The sequence below is a fragment of the Solea senegalensis genome, unplaced genomic scaffold, assembly GCF_019176455.1.
Source record: "Solea senegalensis isolate Sse05_10M unplaced genomic scaffold, IFAPA_SoseM_1 scf7180000017617, whole genome shotgun sequence".
NCBI classification, from domain to species: Eukaryota; Metazoa; Chordata; class Actinopteri; order Pleuronectiformes; family Soleidae; genus Solea; species Solea senegalensis.
The window spans coordinates 21,884-44,770 of record NW_025322468.1 but is presented as its reverse complement, the minus strand read 5'-3'; the positions used below and the strand labels follow the sequence as shown (position 1 = coordinate 44,770).

General features: G+C 39.1%; 1 protein-coding gene across 2 annotated transcripts; it reads left to right on the top strand.

The window, feature by feature from the left end:
- The first annotated feature begins 12,770 nt into the window (after positions 1 to 12,770).
- On the top strand, positions 12,771 to 20,582 carry gal (galanin/GMAP prepropeptide). 2 transcript variants are annotated; one of them, XM_044018641.1, is made up of 7 exons: positions 12,771 to 12,877; positions 12,988 to 13,068; positions 14,542 to 14,596; positions 16,200 to 16,271; positions 19,515 to 19,601; positions 19,916 to 19,987; positions 20,304 to 20,582. In XM_044018641.1, the coding sequence occupies exons 2-7, from the start codon at positions 12,988 to 12,990 to the stop codon at positions 20,363 to 20,365; spliced, it is 429 nt and encodes a 142-aa protein (XP_043874576.1). In that variant the 5' UTR covers positions 12,771 to 12,877; the 3' UTR covers positions 20,366 to 20,582. The 2 variants fall into 2 exon arrangements, with proteins under 2 accessions (XP_043874576.1, XP_043874578.1); XM_044018643.1 differs by lacking the exon at positions 16,200 to 16,271 and having other exon boundaries at positions 12,774 to 12,877.
- The last annotated feature ends 2,305 nt before the right edge of the window (positions 20,583 to 22,887 follow it).

The following is a 22,887-nucleotide window of genomic DNA, read 5'->3' as shown; positions in this document are numbered from 1 at the left end:
CACAACTGTGGACAAAGACACAACAGTAATGATTATAATGGACTAAGTTTTCCCAGGATCTGAATCACTGCCTTGGCTATGCAGACATTTTTGATATTTCCTGTGAACAGCAGAGGGCACTGTTTAGTTAAATTAGACAGACAGACAGACAGCTTGGTAAAATAAATGGATGGATTACAGCTGTATGGACAGACTGATAGACAGATCTGGAAGTGATTGAAAAATGATTACAGTGTTTGGTCAAATCAAAACTGATTGCAGTCTGGTGCAGAGTGAACATTTTCCTCTTTAATGGCAAAACATCTAAATTCCCCCATGTTGTCACGGCAACGTTGTTTGACTGTACCCCACAATTTTCACAATATAGCATCATCAAGGTCTAAAGCAGGGGTGACCTTGGGGCTGCTGAGCATGGGAAAAAAAGCAACTGTTTGGTAGAGGGTGGGCAATCTTAAAATTATAACACAATATTCCGTCATGAAATTGCAATAATGATATTCACAGAGTGTCAGTGTAAACATGCTTGTTATGATATGGAATGAAATATACTTTACAATAAAGTGTATGTATGTGGCTGCCAGTTTGTCTTCTTGCTGCAAAGGCAAGAGTGGCCCGAGAAAACTGTCACATTTGAGGCAGGTCATTTCCTGTCGCCCATAGGGGGTGCTACAATATGTGTGTGTTCAGATCAGATTGAGCGGTGTACCCCAGGTATTACAGCAATTTCCTGTTTCCTGGTGAAACACAGACTTAACACTACGCCACAGACACACTGTTTGAACGAATGTGGAAAAAATCTTGAATGTGAAACACAGATCTCCTCAACGTTGACCATATACAGAACATTAAGGACTCTCTGTGTGTGTGTTGTGTGTGAGCATATGAGTCACCTATAAAAAAATTGTTGCTCATTAGATTAAAGAGCTAAATTACTGGTCGTGACGCATCCTGATTGATCCAGAACAAAAACATAACCAACAATGGGGGAAAAAAGAGAGAAAGAGGGTTAAAAGGTGAAAACCACTTAAGGATTCATAATAGTTCAAACACACACTGGAGCTGCTCCAGAGATGCTGAGGGTGACAGTCTGCTGTAAACCAGCAAAATGATATTTCCATCTCCCTGAATGTTCTACACGTGTGTTTTAGATTTACAAATTACAAAGTTTGTTTGTCTCAAAACGGTTCGATAATCAAACTTGCTTGTTGGAGAGTCACAGGCGAACACTGGCAGAATATAAGACGACAAAGATCATACGAAGCACAGAGAGAGACGTTCTCATAAAGAGCTGCAGCCATTATACCGTCTCCTCCCAAATAACACATAATTGCTATGTCACAGTGTGATGTGTTTAGATGGCAGACATGCGGCTCCATTTGAAGATGACCTAAATGACGAGTGATTAAGTGTAATTTGCACATATTATGATTAGGGGGGGGAGGGCAGTGTGGCAGTGTGATGCTAAACATGCGCTGGGTTTAGTGGAGGAGAAAGCCACGGAGGGCTAGTTCTGTCATCAAGTAAAGTGACTTGTTGTTTAGTTGCATTTGCACTGATGGCTGTTAGCTGAAAAGTACCTCAGTAATCAAACTCCTGTATAGTTGTTAAATTACAGATGTGATCATTCAAATGTCATCGTCTCATATTATCATCAGCCTGCTCTGCCAAAGAAACAACAATTTTACCTTTTTTCTGGTGAAATTTGAACATTGTGTACAGAAAAAAGGTCACAAAACTCCCAATTTAAGGTGATAGTTCATGAAGTGTGGCTGTATGTAAGTATTGACACAACCTCCGACAGCGCACGGGTCATCTACACTGAAAACATACCTGACAATGGGTACACAAAGAAAAAAAGCCACTTAAAAAAAGAAAAAACTTAATCACTTAATCACACTCAAAATCTGCACCTCCCTACTGTATATCTTTGAGAATATGTTCATCATTGTATACATCTTGCCATAAAACAGCATTTTCTGAGATTTGCATAGTCTCATTGTCCCAGACCAAAGTCCATAGAGAAAATCAGTGATTTTGCATCATGGCACACAGTCGTTGTTGATTCATCAGTAAGTTCAAATCGTGTTTTTTAAACATACAGTATATACAGAGGCTTGAAGAATGTGCTTGTATCCTTTTTTTCAGCACAACCTATAGGCAATCTGATGGAAAACAAAAAAGAAATGTCACCAACAACATGAACACACCTGAGCAAGAAGTAGAACTTGTGAAATTTTGGAAATAGGTCACAGTTCAAAGTTCACTTGACTCATTTTTATGAACAAAAACAAAAGACACACGGTCTAATTTGTGACTTCTGCACAATTATTGCTACTTCATATCACCACTAAAAATGATTTTTTTTAAAGCCTGAATATGTGACCTATAAACAGCACCCCCCCAGAATGTCCAGTTGTGTACTATTCCCACAGAAGCACAGATCCATGCTGTGTGAGCACTAAGGGTTAAAATCATTTTGTTGGGGTTTAGCTAATTGATTATTTAGGTGAATACGCGTATTGAGTAATTTCAGGGGTCTCCGTGTGGACGGAGATATTTTCTGAAACTATGCCGTCTTGGCGGGGAACTTTTTGAAACCAGCAAAAAAAAGGATAGAAATTTTCGTGCCATCTGGACGTGGCCTAAAATGCTGCTTTTCTCTATGGACTTTGGTGTAGCAGTTTAAGAACATCCTGTAAAATGCAGATTTTACAGGACATTGTAGGACATTTTTAAAAGCGTTTTTTATTTAAGGTCCCATGCCATGTTTTCAGTGACAATACGCCTCTGCATCTCCAGGTTGGCTCTCAGCACAGCAACATCAAATGATCCCTTTATAAGTGTAGTGTTTGAAATCAGCGCGTGAAATCCTGACCATTGACAGCATCCCCTCGCTGAGAGTGAGAAGGTGATGTGAAGTGTAAAATTTCATATGGACTGATTGATATAAGAACAGGATATATGTATATATATATATATATATATATATATATATATATATATATATATATAAATATATATATACATACATATATATATACTCTTCTCTTGTTGTAATTCCATTTCCATATGACTGTGATGGAAGAAAGAGGTTAGCTTGGAAGATTATGGTCAGGACTGAGGCTGTTGAACAATACTCTGTCCTGATCTAGCCTCCTGTCACAGAGCGAGGAAACCGCCTAGTGTCATCGTCCACCAGGAATAGCATTTTGATGTGAAATGTACGCCCGTAATGTTTGTCCCGTGTCCTGTTTTGGCGTACCACTGTGAGATTCTGCAGGCCTCTATTGGACAGAAAAAGTGTTTTTGTTTGTGTGGATCCCGGGATGATCCCAACCTCTCTAAATGCTAATCATGTGCATAGGTGAGTGTTATACCTTTCAGTAAGCCTTGCTTTAGACCAGCAGGGAATCAAAGTGAAGCTGCTGATGCTTCCGTGAGTCATGACAAAATAATCACGCGGATGCAGCGATGACCGCGAGAGTTAGCATTTTAGCATCAGATTTAGGAGCCACATGAGGAGACCTTCTTTGAGTCCTGAGATTTACTTAATGGAAAACCTCAGCTTGATGTGAGGGCAGGAGGAGGAGGTTATTCTGGTCTAAAAAAATAAATAAATAAACATCTGACGATTACCTAGTGCTCTGAGGGTCATCGGGAGTGATGGAGCCATTCCTGGCTGACATCGGGCAAGAAGATGGACAGGTCACAGGCCGTTACTGGGGCAAACATACACAGATAACCATTAGAGCAATCATTTTGCGTCAAAATATCTTTAGATTGTAAACTTCCATATCAAAATAAACACTTTTAATTTGAAATGAGATGAAATATCATCATTACTGACCAAACTAGACACTCAATGGCCCCCTTTGGTCAATTTCAAACACCAAAGTCACATAATAACAGATGTGAAATTACTTACAGAGGCAGCAGTGGATCAAACACTCCTGCGGTTTCCCAGCAGAAAAAGCTGTCTAACATGATATACGTAAAATGACAGACATATTCTTAAGATACAATAGACTTAAACAGGTACGCCTTTATTTGGTAAGTGTCTTAAATTCCTTGTGTATAAAATCTGAACTATTGCTTCAAGACACGTTGCATGAGAGAATTAGACTTTTCTCATAAACCTGTCCGTCACAATAGCAGTGTTATTACCTTTTAAATAACAGTTAGAAATCTGAATACATAAAGAAAGCTCATTTTTCGACTGACATGCTCTGTGGTGTGTTTTCTTCGTGTCCTGCTGTGACTGTCCTATTGTGTCCTTCTTCTTCATCTGCCTTTTTCCTGGAGCCGGTCGTGATGCTGTAATAGCTCACTGGTTACATCCTGTTCTCTTTCTCCTCGGCACCTTTTTCAGAGCATAAAGGTCTGTTCTTCTCTGCTGCTGCTGCTGCTGGGTCTTCTTTGATGCTGAGGACAGCAGAGATTGGTATGAACAGATCAAACTGGAGTCCTGGTGTGTCCTTAGTCCCAAAGTCACCACTTGGTAAATGGGAATTCAGGGAAGTAAGGTTTCCTCCACCTGACCTCCATCGTGGGATGTATTTAGTTATTTTTACTCCATGTCCGCTAAATATCCCCCATCATTTTAAAGTCTTGTTGCTTCTTAAGTATGAGCTGTAGCTTAATTAATGTGACATCCTGTTTATTGTCAGTTAACTGACAATAGTTCAAGGTTTGAGGACTGATTTTTATAGTGAAGTAGAGACAAAATAAATAGGCTGTTGAAAGCATCATGGTAAATTACTGACTGGGTGCTGATCATGTGACTGCAGTTGCTTGAGGTAGGCACACCGAGAATTGATTTATGGATATTGTTCCACATCATTGTCCACCATGTTTGCGCTCCTTCCAAATCATGACCACTGATATAAACTGTGATGTGATGTTGACTCAAGATTGATTTTGTTTTTTGTTTGACATTATATTCTTTCAAATGATGACTGAAGTGCTTTAAGATTGACTTTAAAGTGATCTTTCGCAAATAAATCACTTTTAGGTCGGACAACGTTCTTTGTGTTTCCTTTTTGTCTAATAATTACGACAATTTTGTGTGAAGGTGATCGTCGTCCATCTTGTTCTTGCTGTGTCCTGTGACAGTGAGTGCTCTACAGGTGTGCAGCCAGTGGATAAAGGGATGGATCTATTTTTGAAACAACGGCAAGGAACACTGTGGCTATTTGACTGATGTGGGGTTAAAGTGGTGAGTGTGTGCCAAGAAACTGCTCTCCATGCCGTCAAAGTCAACACCCCGCAGTGCTGAGGGACAAACAAAGTCCCTAGATTCAGACTGAGCGTCTTACCATCACCCTCATTCTGGCCAAAAGGTGGTTAATATACACACGTCTGCAGACATGTCGATAATATAACTAAATACATTTTGGAGAAACGCGAGCTAACACAAATCCGTGGTTTTCACTATAAAAGTGCAAGATACGATGCTGGAGACCAGAAGTGTGAACAGCAATGTCAACTTTATTGATATGGCACATATAAAACAGCCTTAGTTGACCATAGTGCTGGAGAAGAGGTGTGTTTTCAGGAGAGACTTCCCATAGACAGGGTGCAGCTACTGAAAAGGCTCCATCACCTATGGTTTTACACCTTGTATGAACATCCAAGAGCAACTAGTTTGGGGATCTCAAGACTAGGTTGAGATCACATATATAGGTTGGGGCCAGCCCATTTAAACTTAAAAACAAGTGATAAAATGTTAAAATCAATCCTTGAACTGGGCAGGAAGTCAGTGGAGGGAGGACATAACAGGTGATATACAATCACGCTTTCTTTTTCCGCTCAGAAGACGAGTTGCTGCATATTACACTAATTGAAGATTGAAGAATTGATGATGAGTAAAACCCAGAAACAGGCTCATGTCTGGAATATTGATGTGATCACGATTATTTAACCGTTCCATATAATTGTATGAAGGGCATTTGGATCTGGTGGGGGGGACGGAACAGATTTTTCTTTTTTAACTGAAATGTTTTGTTTGCTTTTTTGTTCATGGCTTTGTTTCATCTCATTTTCCCCAGGATTAAGCCCCTTGAGATCCACCATCTTGTTTTCAATGGGTTTCCTCGAGATCTGCTGACTTGCAATCCCACTCTATATAGTTATGCTTAAACAACTATCAGGTTTCTCATGTGTATGCAGAAAACTTGAATCCTGTGGATGAAAGACAAGAGTTAGGAAATGTACTCGCATTGAACAGATCAAAGCAACGTCAGATTAAATGAAAATGATTTAAAAATATACAACTATTGTTATTGTTTATGGTCACACCTTCAAGCAAAGAAATAAGAGAAGGAAAAAAGTCTGACCTTTTATCTGTTTGGCATCACTGTGCCATTGTGAGAGACTTATTAGTCGCCTGAATGTGACCAAACAAAAAAAGTCAGATGTCATCACATTTAGGAAGTGCGTTTTATCGTGAATATGCAGTAGAATATGAAAAAAGTCAGAGGAGAGGTTACACACACTGTGTGTTTGTTTGACAACAGACTCTCTGAGCAAACGTAACATCACTTAAAACAATTTGTCTTGCCAGTTCTAATGTTTGGTGAAGCATTCAGCGACCCTCTTGACTCCATGAAGCCTTCAGCCTCATAAGCCCCATGAGTCACCGTTTGAAGGAGTTGCTTGTTATGAGGTCAGCGAGCGTGCATTAGAAAGTGTCACAACACAGGAGTCTTTCAAAAGTTCCATCTGAAATATTCACATTGGGTTTGTATTGAAATCATTGATCTTGGATTACCTGTCTTTGTATAATGAGCAGCCTCATCTTGAGGCTAATGTGATATTTATTGGTGGATGTGACGGATGTGGCATCAACGTCACTGTGTTACGGCTGGATATTAAGTTAAAATCGGTTTGATTCGGCCTCTGAACCTGATCTTCCTGCTCTGGTTTGCCTCAGTCTCGTTTTACTGTTGTCAATATCGAGCACCGGGGAGGTCTGAATTGGGTTAGAGTGAGAAATGAAGAGATTCTGTGCACTGTAAACTGTTGACCTGCCTGCACCGATCCATGTCCTCAAATAAGGTTAAGAATTATCGAGTGTGTGAGAAATGTATCTTCTATAAGAGGAGGAGTGTCTTCAGCACAGTCTCCAAGATTGTACATTTCTACAAACCACAGATACATGTGAGCGTCCCTTCCTGAACCAAACTGATGTCACCTTTTTATAGAAGCCCATTCTAACGTGGTGCTTTTGGCTGAAACAAGGGTTGTGATCACTATTTCCTTATTATAAATGACAGTGTTTGCAAGGTCACCATAACAAAAATAATGTTCTCATTACATTGTAGCATTCCAGGGCTCCACGGTTGGTGTAGTGAAGAAGGCCTTTCTCGCTTTCCCGTTCTCCCTGTGTGTGTGTGGGATTTCTCAGGGTTCTCTGGTTTCCTCCCACAGACCAAAAACATGCAATATGGGGATTAGGTAAATTGGACACTAAAATGACCGTGGGTGCCATGTCACTAGGACCTGGACGCAGACGCCAAGCTGACAGGACAGGGATGGGGAAACCTGGTGACAGAGGCACAGAACAGACGGTGCTGGAGGGCAACCGTCAATGGCCTATGCTCCTAGAGGAGCGAGGGGCTCTCGTCTAGCCTTGTCTAAATTGAGCGATCCACTTCTGCCACATCAAGGCCACAATCTGGCTACAGCACAGCCACATATCAGCCAAGAGTGGAAAAAAATAAATCTTTGCCAGAAAACCCCACTTTTTTTTTCTTTGTCTTTTTTTAATGTATGGGATACTTCCGGCACTAGCATCCATTTGTCTGGGTTACAGGAAAGCTGTGCTACATCAGAGCCAGAAGTGGCACACATCTGTATGCTTTTTGATTCACTTTAGTTTAGTTTATTAAATCTATCTGTGTCAGGGAAAGTGTACAAAACACATTTCTCCTAGAAAGAGGAAAGATGATTTGTGCCAGATCTAGCTAATTTCCATCTGTCGTCCCTGAGCAGGTGAATAAAGTACAGCGTGTACACATAGTATAAGAGAACAACACAGCCGGCAGAAGATAGAAAAACATAACATATTATGTGTATTTAATCCTGAACATCTGTTAATATCTGTTAATTAATGCTGATTTCTTAAAATCAATTTTTCACTTATCTGGAGAAAGTATATGGGAGTTTTTGCTATCATGATTTGAGAAAAGTGAAAAATGCCCTGGAGTCTGTGAAGCAACAGCCAGGGACAGCCTGGAGCTACCTTCAATTATGAATAATAAGTCATAAATCCACAAGATGACACCTATAATCATCGATATAACGATCTTTTATTTATTTCAGTAGAATCAGGAAACTCTCACAGGAATATTCTGCTGCCATGCGCAACCTCCTCCTCTCTATCACCGTCACAATCTCATCAGATTCATTGTTCCTGATCCTTCATTGGTCATTCAGTGTCTGGACTATGGACCACTATGCAAAAGTAGATGTCCTCAGGTCTGATTTCTCTTCAATCATGTTCAAGCACCAAAGACTCTTTAAAGACTATCATCATATTATTCTGTTGTCCAATCTTACCAGTCTCCCCTGATAGCAAATTAATGCTCCTCATGGATCTTCTGGGAGGCTGGGCTGGCTTGATTCAAACAGGAGTCCACAACAGTAAAACTCGCAGTGTTTAAGTAACACTAAGCGAGCCCATTTAACACCAATTCCAATAAGGACCAACTACACTGTTCAATAGTCTTAAAATTAACTCTGTTTAGTGCTAAGCAACAAAAAGGGTTGTTAAAGTAACAATAAAATAGTTCGATTTAACACTTCTTCCAAGTGAAGTGGCAACCGGTTGATCATGGTACGGAACCTTGTTGATGAATTTCAGAGGCGTCACCACAGTGTCAATCACACAGGTGTCCATTCATATGTGCCATGCTTTATTTTAAATTTTCCTCTAAATAGAAACCTAGTTATTAGGCATATTGGACACGCTAAATTGACCATAGGTGTGAGTGTGAGAGTGGATGGTTATTTGACTCTAAGTGGCCCTGTAAGGGACTGGCAACCTGTCCAGGGGGTACTTCGCCTTTTGCCGTATGTCAGCTGAGATTGGCACCAGCAGCACCCATGACCCTCATGTGGAAGATAAAGTGGTAGAATATGGATGGATGGCATCAAGTGCTACTGAAGAAGCGCTGAAACAAGCAATTAACTCAATTTCCTTAGACTTCAGAGTTCTTTTGGCAACCAGTGGAGTTGCCTCCGAGTGGCTATTCAATATATTCCTACTTCTTGATCAATTTCACTAAGAAACTGGAAGTATATTACAGTACATACAGTCTATGATTTGATCGGAATTGGTGTTAAACTGACTTTTAACATAACTTTACTGCTGCAAAATGTATTGTGTTTTATGACATGAACTTTTCACCTCCAGGCATAAAGGACACACAAGAGGTACAGAATTGTCAAATTTGGGCATAATTCCTCAGATACTAGGTACTTGGCACACTCATGCTCCCCTTCCCCCTCCTGTCTCTCTGTGTTCTGCCCCCACTTCTTTGGCATGTTGCATTCCCATTTTTGTTTCTGCTTGTGTTATGTCTTGCTGTGTCTCACCGCTCAGGTGTCCCGGCTCTTTGGGTCTAATGTCCTCCATCAGGTCTGACTCCAGCGACTGTCATAACAGGCAGGAACAGTAAATCGGCAGGAGGAGCTGCTGTTTGTTGCCAGGAAGGTCTTTCCACAGGACAATGTGTAATATGTGCTATTAGCGAGAGAGAACGATAGAGAGCAAGAGAGAAAATAAAATGGCTTCCCACTCCATGTTGTACTTTTCACCTGCCTATTAAACTGTCAGCAAGTGTTTATTTCCAGCACTGAGGGGAAGATGACAAATATATTCAATATATTTTGAATGTTCTCTCTCACAAAAACCCGGGATGAATTGGATTACTGTGTCTCTGTAGCTCTGGGCTCCTGCATGGGTTCTAATAACCTTCAAACAGAACAGTGTCAGTATTACTGTAAAGGCTGTCTTGCCCTCACAGGGCGCTTGAATCCACAAAGGCACATGAAATCATTCCGAACGAAGGGGTTCCCACACCTTGGTTGACATGAAATTCAAGGATTTTTCAAGGACTTTCCAGGACCAATTCCCTTAAATTCAAGGATCGAATGTGCTGACACAGCTTAAGATGGTAGGGCAACTTGTAAAGGCCCTGGTATACTTCTGTGCACATGCCACGCACGCAAGAAGTCTGCGTGGCATGGGGAGGGCAGGGGAGTCATGGTGTCAGCTGGCTCGAGGGTCGCCAGGTTGAGGCTCGGATAACTATCCTTGGCGACTACTTCTAATGGTGTTGAAATGTTTATTCTGCGTTGCGTGTTGATGACGCATATGACGTCATGGGCACGATGAATGTTGGGTCCGCGTGAACTGTGCCAAGGGAGTATACCAGGGCCTTAAGAGTCGCCTTGTCCACTACTATTGATTTGCAGCACACTCTGCATCTGTGATGTGATCTTCCGTCAGTCTTTGTCATTTTCTTTGGTAAGCCAGAGTACTTGGAATTTTCATTTCCCAGGCATCACATAATTTGCTCTCTCTCGCTTTTAACGTTACTCTCTTCCATTGTTCTGCATGGAATCTCACGTCAATGGTCTAAGAGAAAAACGTGATATTCGGCCGTCTTTAAATGAACAACTTACATTCCTAAGCACAAACCTAATAACTCAGTATAGACCAGCTGAAACTGGCAAATCAAAAAGGCCTCTGTGTAACCCTGGCACCCATAATCTGTCAACAGAATGTCCCTCATTATACCTTTGTTGAACCTAACTGGGGCAAAGGACCAATAACTCGACCACCCAAGGTCGATTCTAGGCATCAGCAGAGGAAGGAGCAAGACATCTTGACCTAAGCCTCTCTCCTCTCTGCCAAACCAAAGATATGGCAAACTGATAGAGGATACCCAACTGTTAACGTCTCGTTGTTCACGTTTGTCATTCAAGGACCTTGATTATTCACAAGCTTTCAAGGGTTTCAAGGACCCGTAGGAACCCTGGAATGAGCTCGTAAAATGAATCAGATTTAAAAGAAACGAATTGTGTGCATAAAACCAATGCAGCTTAAAGTAAGGCTTTCAGACAGAATGTCTTCAGAAAGGATTCACCTGATCTCATTGTTCTGTCCACTGCTCTGCCAAGTTCACTAGCTAGGTGCGTAGCTAGGTTTGTGCTATTTAGTTCAATTTAAAACACAGAAATCACTAAATATTGCATTTGAATTCTATATGGACTGTGGTGCGAGGAGGGGGTTTCCAGTCAGAAAAAGATGTCAAATAGTGAGATGAAGCAGCAAACATATTCCTATAATATCTCAGACTTAATCTGATTATATCTTATTTGGTAAATGTGGATATAATCTGCTAGCAGCCAGCCAGGAACAAATAACTACCCCTTTTGTTCTAAAATCATATTTCTTTAAGCACAATTTACACGGTAAAGGTTCTGTTAAATTTCATGTTTGTGTGTGAACCGCAGGAAGAGAAGCTGTTTTCTTAGTGGTGGCTAATGGGAATCCAAAATTAAAAAAACAAACAAACAAAAAAAACAATAAATAGAATGTTTCTGGCCATGTATCCTGAAAAACAAATAGCTGATGTCAAGATTCAGAAGGATTTACTGTGCAATTTTCCTCGTTAACAGTTCTTGGTGGCTTTGCTTTGTGGAATCGTGCCTGGGGACCAAAATTAATGAAGGTTATTGTAATAGATTACTGGTATCAAAACCAGATTAGCTCCCACTGCGGTCAGAAAGATCCACTGTGTGTCCTCCACACTGAGATGAAATATTGTTTAATTACACTGTGTCAAGTTTCATCAACAGATTGCAAGTTTTACTTAAACTGCAAATACAGTGTGTATTATTAAAATTCAATTAGAAATCTATTCTTCATGAGCTTCATTTAGAAGACAGAGGCTGATTAGGTTGTCCTTACAGTGTCAGTGTACAAAGAAAGGGTTTTCCAGATCCACTATTCTAATGTTGCTGGTTTAGATCAAGTCATTTTTATAAAAATGTTCTAATCAAACATATTCATTTTCCTAATTTTTCCATACAAGCTTCATGAATGCTAACATTGTTTCCTTCCTTGCCTGTATTAGTCTGTGCAGTGTCTCTTTTAGAGTCAGTGAACTAATCATTTCTTCAATTTCACTATAAATGCCAGATTTGAATAGTTACAACTATTATTATTATTGTTATTACTATTACTATCACTATCATCATAATATTAAGGTTTTTACAGTCATGCATCACTACATTTGGTCTCCCGCTACTATTAATAACCATAACAAGTATTCTGAAAGAAAATTAGTCAGTAAATTATAAAATAAAAATTGTTTTTGACTATTATATGACTAATACATATATAGGTATATGTATTAGTCATATAATAGTCCAAAACTATTTTATATGTATATATATATACATATATAATATATCATAATATATATGATATTATAATATATGGACAGGAGGATGTTTAATTGGAGTAAACAAGTTACTCAGAGTCAAGACGTCACATTATATAGTACAGATAGATTTTTTTTCTTCTTCTTTGAATTTAATCCCACGTCTCCGAGGGCGACAAAGAAAAATGTGATGATGTCATTAAATGATATTATAGGATTTCATTATGCGTCGTGCTCGTGACCTGCCCCTGCGGTGTGCAGGAGGAGCCGCTGACGCCAGCTGACAGCAGCGCGAGGGACAATAAAAGGTGGACGTAGTCTTCGACTCAACACCGAGGACACACACACACTCACAGAGAGACACAGAGACCAACTTCAGTCAGCAGAATCCAGAGCAGAGTAGAGAAGTCAAATCAAAGAAGGTGAGTCACGTGCATGTCCTTTTGTTTGTTCATCATGAACTGGAAAAAGTTCCCTCGAGCTGATCAATAATGCGCAGAATCTCCTTCCCTCTTCTCTGCGTGTCTTATAGATGCAGAAGTGCTTTGGGATTTTTTGCGTGTCGCTCATCTTTTGCGCAACTCTGTCTGAGACCATCGGGCTGGTGATTGCGGTAAGATGTCCATGACACAACACGAGCGTCACTTTCATTTTAGGCTAATACACTGAACATGGACATGGAGAAGAAGTTCATATAAATACACTTTGTTGAAAGTTAAAGTCACATATTTACAACATATTTACTCTGGTGATCTCTTTTAATTGAATGTACTTAAGTACTGAGAGTAAAAAGGTTATTATGAGAATTGTCTTAATTATACATTTATGGAAGACTATTAGTGCCACGTGCAAAAAAATAGTCAGAAGCTTTTGTTTTACATGTGCCCCTAATAACTTCCTTATTGGCTATTTAATAATTATACAGCAGTATAACACATGAATTAAAGCAGAGTAAAAACATAAATCAGTTTAAAAGACTATACAAAAACACTAATTTTAAATAAATACAAGGATGAAGAACAGCAGTTTAATCCAGGACGGTAGTGGAAATGGTCGCGTTTAAAGTCACTAACCCTGTGGCCAAGTGGAAAGGGAACTTGGCTTGTAACTGGTGGGTTTCTGGTTTGAGTCCCCACCAGGTTAAAAAAAGGGCTAATTCTTCTGTAGAGGATGATATTTGGTGATGATGATATAAGTTATATATATATGAGTAGTATCTATCTATCATCTTAAGCATGAAGCGCCAACACAAGCAGGGTCTTTAAAGCCTTGAAATGATTTAAAACCAAAATTGAAATCAACTTAGCAAAATAAACATAAAATAAATAACACAAACCCATACATCGCCTACATGACTTTCATTCAGCAAGAGACTCATTCCACCACGCTGCACCACAGAGTGCCACAGGAAATCATTCCTGCCTGTGGCCATTAAACTGTACAATTCTTCTGTATGATAAATAGGCATATATTTCCTCTGCATTTATTGTTAATATGGGGGGAGGGGGAGGTGCAGGTTTGTAAATTTATTTAAATTCATTCTTATTTTATTCGAATTCTTTTAACTTTGTAATTTCATTTTTAGGTTTATTCTCACTTATTCTTATAGTTCTTAACTTTGTAAATTTAAAAAAAAAATTTGCTATAATATTCGTTACCTTTGTACACTGGAGCACTGTGACGAAAGAATTTCCCGCAAGGGATTAATAAAGTATATTCTATTCTATTCTATGACAAAGACACCAATATAAAGTAGTTCTAAATTAAGTCCTGCAATGTTACAGTCTTTCATGTGTAACGCAACCAAGCAATAAATTATTCCTGAACCTACAGCCTTTAAACACTGTTTACACTTTTCAAACTTGAATTTAAATTTTTAAAGACTATTAATAGATATATGAAGACAGGGTAATATTTTATTTTGTCTGGTGATCAATGTATTTCCCTTTTTTTCCCGCACTGACAGATAACAAAAGTACTTGAATAATGCTCTGTTTTATATGTGATGTAGGTTTTTTTGAACTTGTCCTAAAGCAATCAAAAAAAATAGTGTTATGATTGATCTCATAATTGTGTGTCACTTCAGGCAAAGGAGAAGCGTGGATGGACTCTGAACAGTGCTGGCTATCTGCTCGGTCCCCGTAAGTATTTACTACACACACACATGCACACACACAGACACACATACATATATGAACACACACTGATGATTTAAAGTGATGATACAGGCAACAATTTGTGTCTGTTATCTTAGGCAAGGCTGCTTTTAGGACACCCAGTGGAGTAAAAAGTGGAGAGAGTTCATTTACACATGTCTTTGGGAAGAGGATCTACACAGTAGATACTGTAAATATAAACTGACTCTGCTTCTCTCAGTTGTAGAAGAGTCATAATACTCGTACGTACATACATACATACTGCTACATGTCATAACATGACATGACTAACAACAGAAGCATAACTGTTTCTAGTTTCCGTGCTCGATTTATCACACATGGAAACTTGTTTCAAATGATTCAAAATACAATCGAAGATGGAATAGCTCCGAATTCAGATATTGTGGCTAACTGAGGGGAGAAGAACAGGCTGAATGTTTTTCTAATCCTGACATGGAATAAAAAAAAATAAAGTGGAAAATGAGAAAACTCGTAAAAGCACTCTGCTTAGTGCCAGTTTGAACTGAGTAAAGGAATAATAAATACAAAATAGGGCCCATTAAGTTGATACTGTAAATCTGTTTGCAAACAGCTGCCCATTTACAGAGCGGTGTTTGTGCCACCTGTCCATACAAAAACCAACCTGCAAATGAGTCAGCTTTTAGAGTGTCCTGGTAAGTGCTTGTTTTTAGAGAGAGAGAGAAACAGATGAGCTGTTTCCCTGTTGTCAGTAGCCTCATATTTAAAGTTGCAGCAGGCAGATTCCCCCCTCGTACAATTTTCACTTTAACCTAAAGTTTATTAGTGCTAGTATTAGTATTAGTACTACTACACTCATGTCATGCATGACAGACGACCCCTTTGTGTTTTCTTGCATTTATTGCTCTGAAACCTGGAGCCGTACATTATGCTGAAAGGTTATTATGCACTATTTGATGAATAATTCCAAGAAAATGATGCCTATTGTACCTTTACCAGACAAGTGCTGTAATATAGCACAAGTTATCAGGGTCATAAAGTTTGTTGCCAATGTAGAATGTCTCCTTTGGTTTGCAGAAGAGTAACTAAAGCAATTTTTTGACAGGATCAGACTCAATTATATCAGTTTTGGCCTTACCTGCTCGATTTAGCATTATTTCCCAAACTAGTGAAGTATTGCTGCTCGAACCAAAAGTGTAGCATGAATGCATGTCTTCATTTACCAAAGTGTAATGTCATATAACAGTCATGAACCGTCATTGCTTGCTAAATAGCGGCCTCATAGGTACCGTTTTAATCAGTAATGGACCCGTGGCTCATCTCTGTGAAATGCTTGCTTGGTTTTGTACGTGCATTATCTGAAAATGTTCAATTGTGAAATTATAGCTAACAAAAGACACGGTCCAGCTCACATTTGGTGAATCAGCAGTGTTTTTCCACCCCCTCTTTGTCTGTGTCCACTGTGTCAGGTAATTTAGTGTAATTTAAAAATTGGCTCATTACCTTTGGAGGACACATTAAGTAACCACTGGGTATCCAAGTGTGTGTGTGTGTGTGTGCGTGTGTGAAGCCCCGGTAAAGGTTGCTCCTGCCTCATCCTGTGTTTCAGGTCGTATTGATCACCTAATTCAGATAAAGGATTCTCCCAGTGCCAGAGGCAGAGACGAGCTGGTCACTCAATGTAAGATAGTAAACCTACATACGGCCGCTGCAGGGCCTTGGTGTCAGTACGGGAATTGCTCTGCCAAACATTCCGCCTCTGAGCTGCTTCTGCCACTCATCAGTACAGGACGTCTGTCATCCTACTGCTCTCCGCTCTCATGCATCCAAACACTGCATCTCTCCCTCTCTCTCTCTCTGTTCTTTAAGCAAAGGAAATCATGCAAAGTACGTTAGGGTTAGGGTAAATTAATAAGGATAAAATAACGATAAACTTATCCTTAATAATAATAATCATAATAATAATAAAAATGTTCTACTCCAAATTGAACCACTTAACACTGCTGTCATTTCGTAGCTGAGCTTCAAGTGGTTTCAATGCAGAGGCTGCTACGGGAATACAGAAATCACGTAAGATGATCAGCTGACTCTGAATGAACTAGTACGTGTTCTAGCACACGTTTAGCATTGAAATGCAAACTTCTTTTTAGTCCTTCGAGGTTTGATTTCACTAATTTCACTAATAACCTGACAGTGCTCAGTTAATTTGTTTTTAACTGCCAAGAAAATATCAAAATGCTTGTTGGGAAAGAACTTAACCCTTTAACACCTAAGCCTCAAAATATACGGCATTTTTTTTATCTTTGTTGCTTATTTTAACCATAAAAGGGCCATGTGAGTAAGTGCTTTTGTCCATTTTTCCAGAATAACTTTCAATATCTGGCCCTTATTTACAATTTACTGCATGTTATAATAGTGCATTAACAATTTGTAGTTGTACATGAACACTAGATTTTGCTTGATAAATTTGACATTTGAACAGTGTAAAACATATTTAAAATAATATTTGTTTGAGTTTTTGTTTCAATGTACAAAAACAGGCCAAAAAATAGAAACTATGTACAGGCGTTTTTCCAACTCCCTCCTCTCTGGTGACAAAGATGCTGATTCGCCAGCTGTTGCGGGCAGTTTGTATCCTATCCATGAAATAGCAAATCACGGTTAAATTGTGCATTTAAACAAGCTTATGTCCTCTGCAGCGGCCGCATGTCTAACACACGTGGGCCGTTTACTGCATGTCTTCCCCTCTCTCTCTCCTTCTTTCACACTTAACTTTAGTCTTGGAGAATCTACATATGTAGCCTTCAGTTAGCATCAAAAGCCAACAGATGTTTAGGTAATAAACAACAATCCATACAATCAGGTCATTGTATGCTTAAATAGTTAAGTATAATTATTTTACCCTCCATTTATTACAAATGCAAATTGATTCACCTTCATTTTACACATTGTACCACATTGTAATGCTCTCCCATTTTTAGCTTAAGCTTTGCTGAAATAAAAGCAATTTCAGCCTAAGGTTTCTGCATGTTATCGTTATTGCATTTTAATCTAATCAGTTTCTCCCATTTCTTTAATCTCACCAGCCTCAATTTAGGTTACATCACCATTTTGCCATTATTTTTAATTTGATACTTCTATTGCATTTTAGGGGTCAACTTTTATTGTTGTCATACTGACTTCCCCCTTTTTTGGGACCCTTTGTCACCTAGCACCATCATTTGCATAAATTGCATGACCACTTATCAGTTTTGCTCTTGATTTGAGTCTTTTGCCTGATGCAGGATTGTCAAATTTGGAGGCAAATATTAACAATTCAACTACAGAACAATGTGGTTAACAAAATCACTTACTTGACAGTGTAGGATATACTGTAGAATACTGAAGTATTCTAGTTTTCCCTAATGGGCTCATCCAATGCCATGCACTTTAATTATTTTAATTAGATGTCAGAACTTACAGTTCAACACAAACAGACTGAGTTCAAGCACTACTTGAGCTAACCTGTAAAATGAGTCAAACTGTTTCTGCTAATTAGCTTCACTCCTCTTTAATCCACATCATGGCCACTCACAGCATAAGTGACGTACCAAGTGTGTGGACTGAAAACCACTGGTACCTAATGGTACCTAAACACTGGTACAGTCAACCCTTGGCAAACATACATGTGAAACACCCAGTGTTTCCAAAATGTAAAATTGCTGATGCACTCATAGGATGAGGATCTGAACGTCATTATTATGCATGTGTTTAAAAGTACAACTCATCCATGTTATTGATTTCTTTTTTTTTAATGTGCTTTTATGTCTTCTGTTGGTTTGTGTTACTGCAATTCCATGAGCCAAGCCCTGCAGATGGTCCGTACAAGTTTGGAAATTAACCCACACAATAACAAACTAATAAATGCTGAAATAATCAAGTGTACAACAATGTCCTTTAGCTCCTTTTTACGAGGATTAGATAGAGGTGTGCCATGTGTTCACTGTGTATGTGTGTCTCATACTGTAGCAAAGGAAATATGACTGTTTTGTTGTTGCTGTTGTTTGTGAATTAAAGCAACACTATGCAGTTTTGCTGAGCAGCAGTGCCCTCTGCAGGCACTAGTAATTATTTCTGTTGGGTTCAGAGACAAAGTACTGTAAAAGAAAAACAATCTTTTGACTTTAATGAAGGAAGTACATCCTATTTATATGTTAAAAGATTATTCACTGAAAGTTGGACTTAAACAATGAATTAATTCATGTTTTTTTACTCATACACAGCATAGAGTAAGGAGTGAGAGTTAAAAAGGCTCCACTCACATGTACAGTCTTTTCAGTCACTTTGGTACATTTTTAAACCATCTGTCAAAGTTGCTCAAAATCCGTAGTTTATCTCTCCAAAGTAAATATTTGAACATGTCATTATGGTCAGAATGAGTCACTATATAATTGTTTGTGTGTGTGTGTATGTGAGAGACATGAGGACCATTTTGCATGTGATTACTGTATATGTTTAAATGACTGAGAAATTGTGAATATATTGTGCACAAGAGGAGGATTCTGATGTGAGAAATGTAAAACTAAGCAATTGAGAAAAACTGCAATTAGTCAGAGATTCTTCATTTATACAGGAGCATAGTGTTGCTTTATAAATCACCTGAACATTTCTGGCTTTGGTCATTTTTAAGTCAGATATTGTTATTTTCCAGTTCCAACAGATGTGAATAATAATTTCATTCACAGTAATAAATATGGAAATCCTGGAGCGGCTGAGGATTTCCGTAAAATTCAAACAAAAAGAACAATATTTTTTAACTATAAATCATGACATTTGCTGAAATGTGTAGGTAACAATGAACAGACGGTTGGAATCAGTGGAATAAAAAAAATATGCTCTGCTAATCTTATGGCTGTATAAACTGTGCTCACACCTTATTGTCCAGATGGTATAGATGGACACAGGACACTAGGAGACAAGCCGGGCCTGGCTGGCAAGAGGGACATGGGTCAAGAGGAGGACTTCAGAACAGGTTTGTCTTTCTTCCCCCACATGGAAGCAGGACAGTCTTCCAATATCTGAGAAATTTGAACTTAGTGTAAAGTTACTACTTTGCGGCAATCGACCTTCAAAACAGCTCTGGTCAGTTTTAGAAATGTTCATGTTTACTATCAGACGTTGATTAGTTTCACTGTCTCTTTAATTGTTATCACTGACATTTGAAGAATAACTGTTAGGAGATTCTGTCCTTGTCTTTATATCCTGAAATGTCCTCATACTGTAGGTCATTACCAGAGCTCCTGTGCTAATGACATGCGACTGCAATTTACTGCTTTGTTTCCACAGGTGCCCTAAGAATAGCAGATGAAGACGTCATCCACACCATCATTGACTTCCTGTCATACCTCAAACTCAAAGGTGGGTTTGCCCACTCACTCTCTCGTCTACATGGAGGACGTTTATAGTTATGTAACTTACTCGGGTCTTAATAAACGTAATAATGCGACACTACTGTCACATTATTAAACAGCGTCACATCAATATCTATAAGTCGACGTCAGATTGTTCAGTTTTCTCACTGAATACAGGACTTAAACCACATAACAAAAGACTTGATGAATAAAAAACAGCATGTACCTTCAGGAAATGACTACAATGCCCCGCCTGTATATTTATAGCCACAGTATGAAGACATAAACGTTACATACATCATGTTTGTGTTTGTGTGTTACAGAGATGGGAGCATTGGACAGCCTACCCTCCTCTCTGACATCAGATGAACTGGCCAATCCTTAACGGTTTCCCCATGCCTCCCCTGCCGCTCACCTCGCTATACCCTTGGGCTCCCACAATCTTCATCTTTCTGTAGCTCCACTCACACTCCGACTCTGGATTTGTCCTCGTATCAAAGATCTGATTCTTTAACTCTTTAACCGACAGATATGGGTTCTTTCCTTGAAACAAATATCAGATCTTTCTGCTCCTGTGTAAATAAAACTTGATCTCCACTGTAGTCCATGTGTGTTTGTCGAATGTAAGTGCATCTGAGTGAGACGGACCAACGCTGTATTATCACCTAAATATAATCTCATCTGATTGAGGAAAAGAGTGTGAAATAAACAAACATAGACACTGGACTTACTAGACAACTTGAATGCATTGAATCACAACCTAAAGGCCTGTACATACAAGAACAGAGACATTTCTTCTCTCTCACAGGGCTGCGAAAAGAATGACGCTGTTATTTTCTCACAGTCCTCGTTTGGGAGTTCTTGCAGCTTGTTCTTGACACCTCATTTGAACAGACCTTTTTTCATTGGTGGTGTCCGACAACTATTGTGCGATAAAAAAGAACACATTTCTTTGTTCTTGTGGAGAATGTACAGGCCTTTAGTGTTGCAAAGAGAAAAACAGTGAATAACACATGAGAAAAACAATCACGATGAATCACATCGTACAACATCCTACAAAATGCCTCCATTCCAGCAGTGAGGTTGTACAGCATCTGTACAACTTAATCAGCATGCTCCTAAATTAACATTTACAATAACCTAACTTCTACCCACCCATCTATCCATTTCCTAATGCCAACCTCAGCTGATATAGGTCAATAGGCGGGCTTCACCCTGGACAGATTGACCGTGAGAGTCAGTCCATCTCAGGGCAGAACCCGGAGAAAACCCACACACAAAGGGAAAGAACATGCAAACTCAATTACCAAATATAAATATACTAAAAACAGGCAGACATCAATTTAAAAAGCAAGTGGCCAGTAAAAGGTCTCAGCAGCTTGTCTATTGAGAGATTCTAAATATAAACAGACAGAAAACTCCAGTGGCCCAAATCTGATCTTTTAATCATATGTAACTCAATTCTTGCAGTGCAAGTTCTTGATTTAGTTCCAGATCTGTGACTCTTAGGAACTGAAGCTGCTTTTTGATATTTAGTTCTGACTTTCAGGACAGAGAGCAAACCTTTTCTAAATGACCTGAAGGCTCTGGATGGTTAATAACTTAACACTTGGACTCTTTCTCCTCATTTTCCGTAGCTTGACTTAAGTGGCTTCCATGTTGTTTACTTTGATATTGCAGTCTACTATGTGTGACATGTTACGACGTGGGTCATGTTATTCTTTTGCACATGCAGGGGCCAGGTCGGGTCCGTGCCTGGTTCACATTGGAAGCTGATGAATGCCACTTTAAGAAATAATGTGAGCTGCCAAACTAAATTGGGTGCCAAGGTTTGCAGGCAGAATGCAGCCTACCAAACTGTGGATATGAGTCATCTTAAGACAGACACTTCTTGTCCTATAGAGCAGACACTTAATGTGGAGGGAATTCACTTTAACAGCAATGTAACATTGGAATGATTCAATTTCAGGGTCAGTTTGTGGATCCCATTTGATTATTTATCATCCTCATTTCATCTTGACTCGTTTGTGCACTTCCCACATGAGCTGTGAGCGAATGAGGTAAAGAATTGACAAGAAAAAAAAAAGAGCAAAAGTAAAAGAGCAAACGTTTGAGGCAAATTCAGTGTATGAGTGACTGGCTTTAAACTGCATTCAAAAATAAAAGCCAGCATAGCACAGCAGTATGTACACTGGTTATAATGTACAGTTGAGAATCATGAGGTTAGTATGGAAAATCAAGTTCTACAGGTCTTACCTGGGGGAGAGCAGAGCATTATAGCACAGGTGGGATGTGGAGTGGAGTGAGTTCAGGTAACTGTGACAGGTTGAGAAGAACAGAATGAGGCAAAATCCAAAAAAGCATAGAACAGAAGAACAAAAAGCTACCTATGGGTAATATTTTTTGCAACTCCAACATCTAGGCAGACCTTTAAAATTATTCACAGGTGCGGCCCAGTTAAGTCTCTAAGTCTTGTTAAATTCAAAACTGATATCGTTTTAAGATGCTCTTTCTGTGATTCCCATGCTGAAACTGTCACTCATCTGTTTTTGGAAGTATACACACGCCTGTAGATTTATTCTGGATAATATAATCTGTGATTTTACACATAGTATGGGGAAAACAACTTGTTTAATAGTGAAAGACTTCAAATGCAAATGTTGATTTAAACATGGATTCGACTGTTAATTTACCATGTAGATTGATCCAGTTTATCCCCCACTCATTCACTGCCAACAAAAAACATGTTTCCTCCTCAGAGTGGCTGCACTTGTGTATGTTGACAGTAAAAAGTATTTTTTTTAAAGCCACTCTGTTCGCTGGCCATGGAAAGGGTGCGCTTCATTTACTCACCTGTGATAACAGTTCTGAAGCATCATCAATCAGTTGGTAAATGTCTGACGCAGT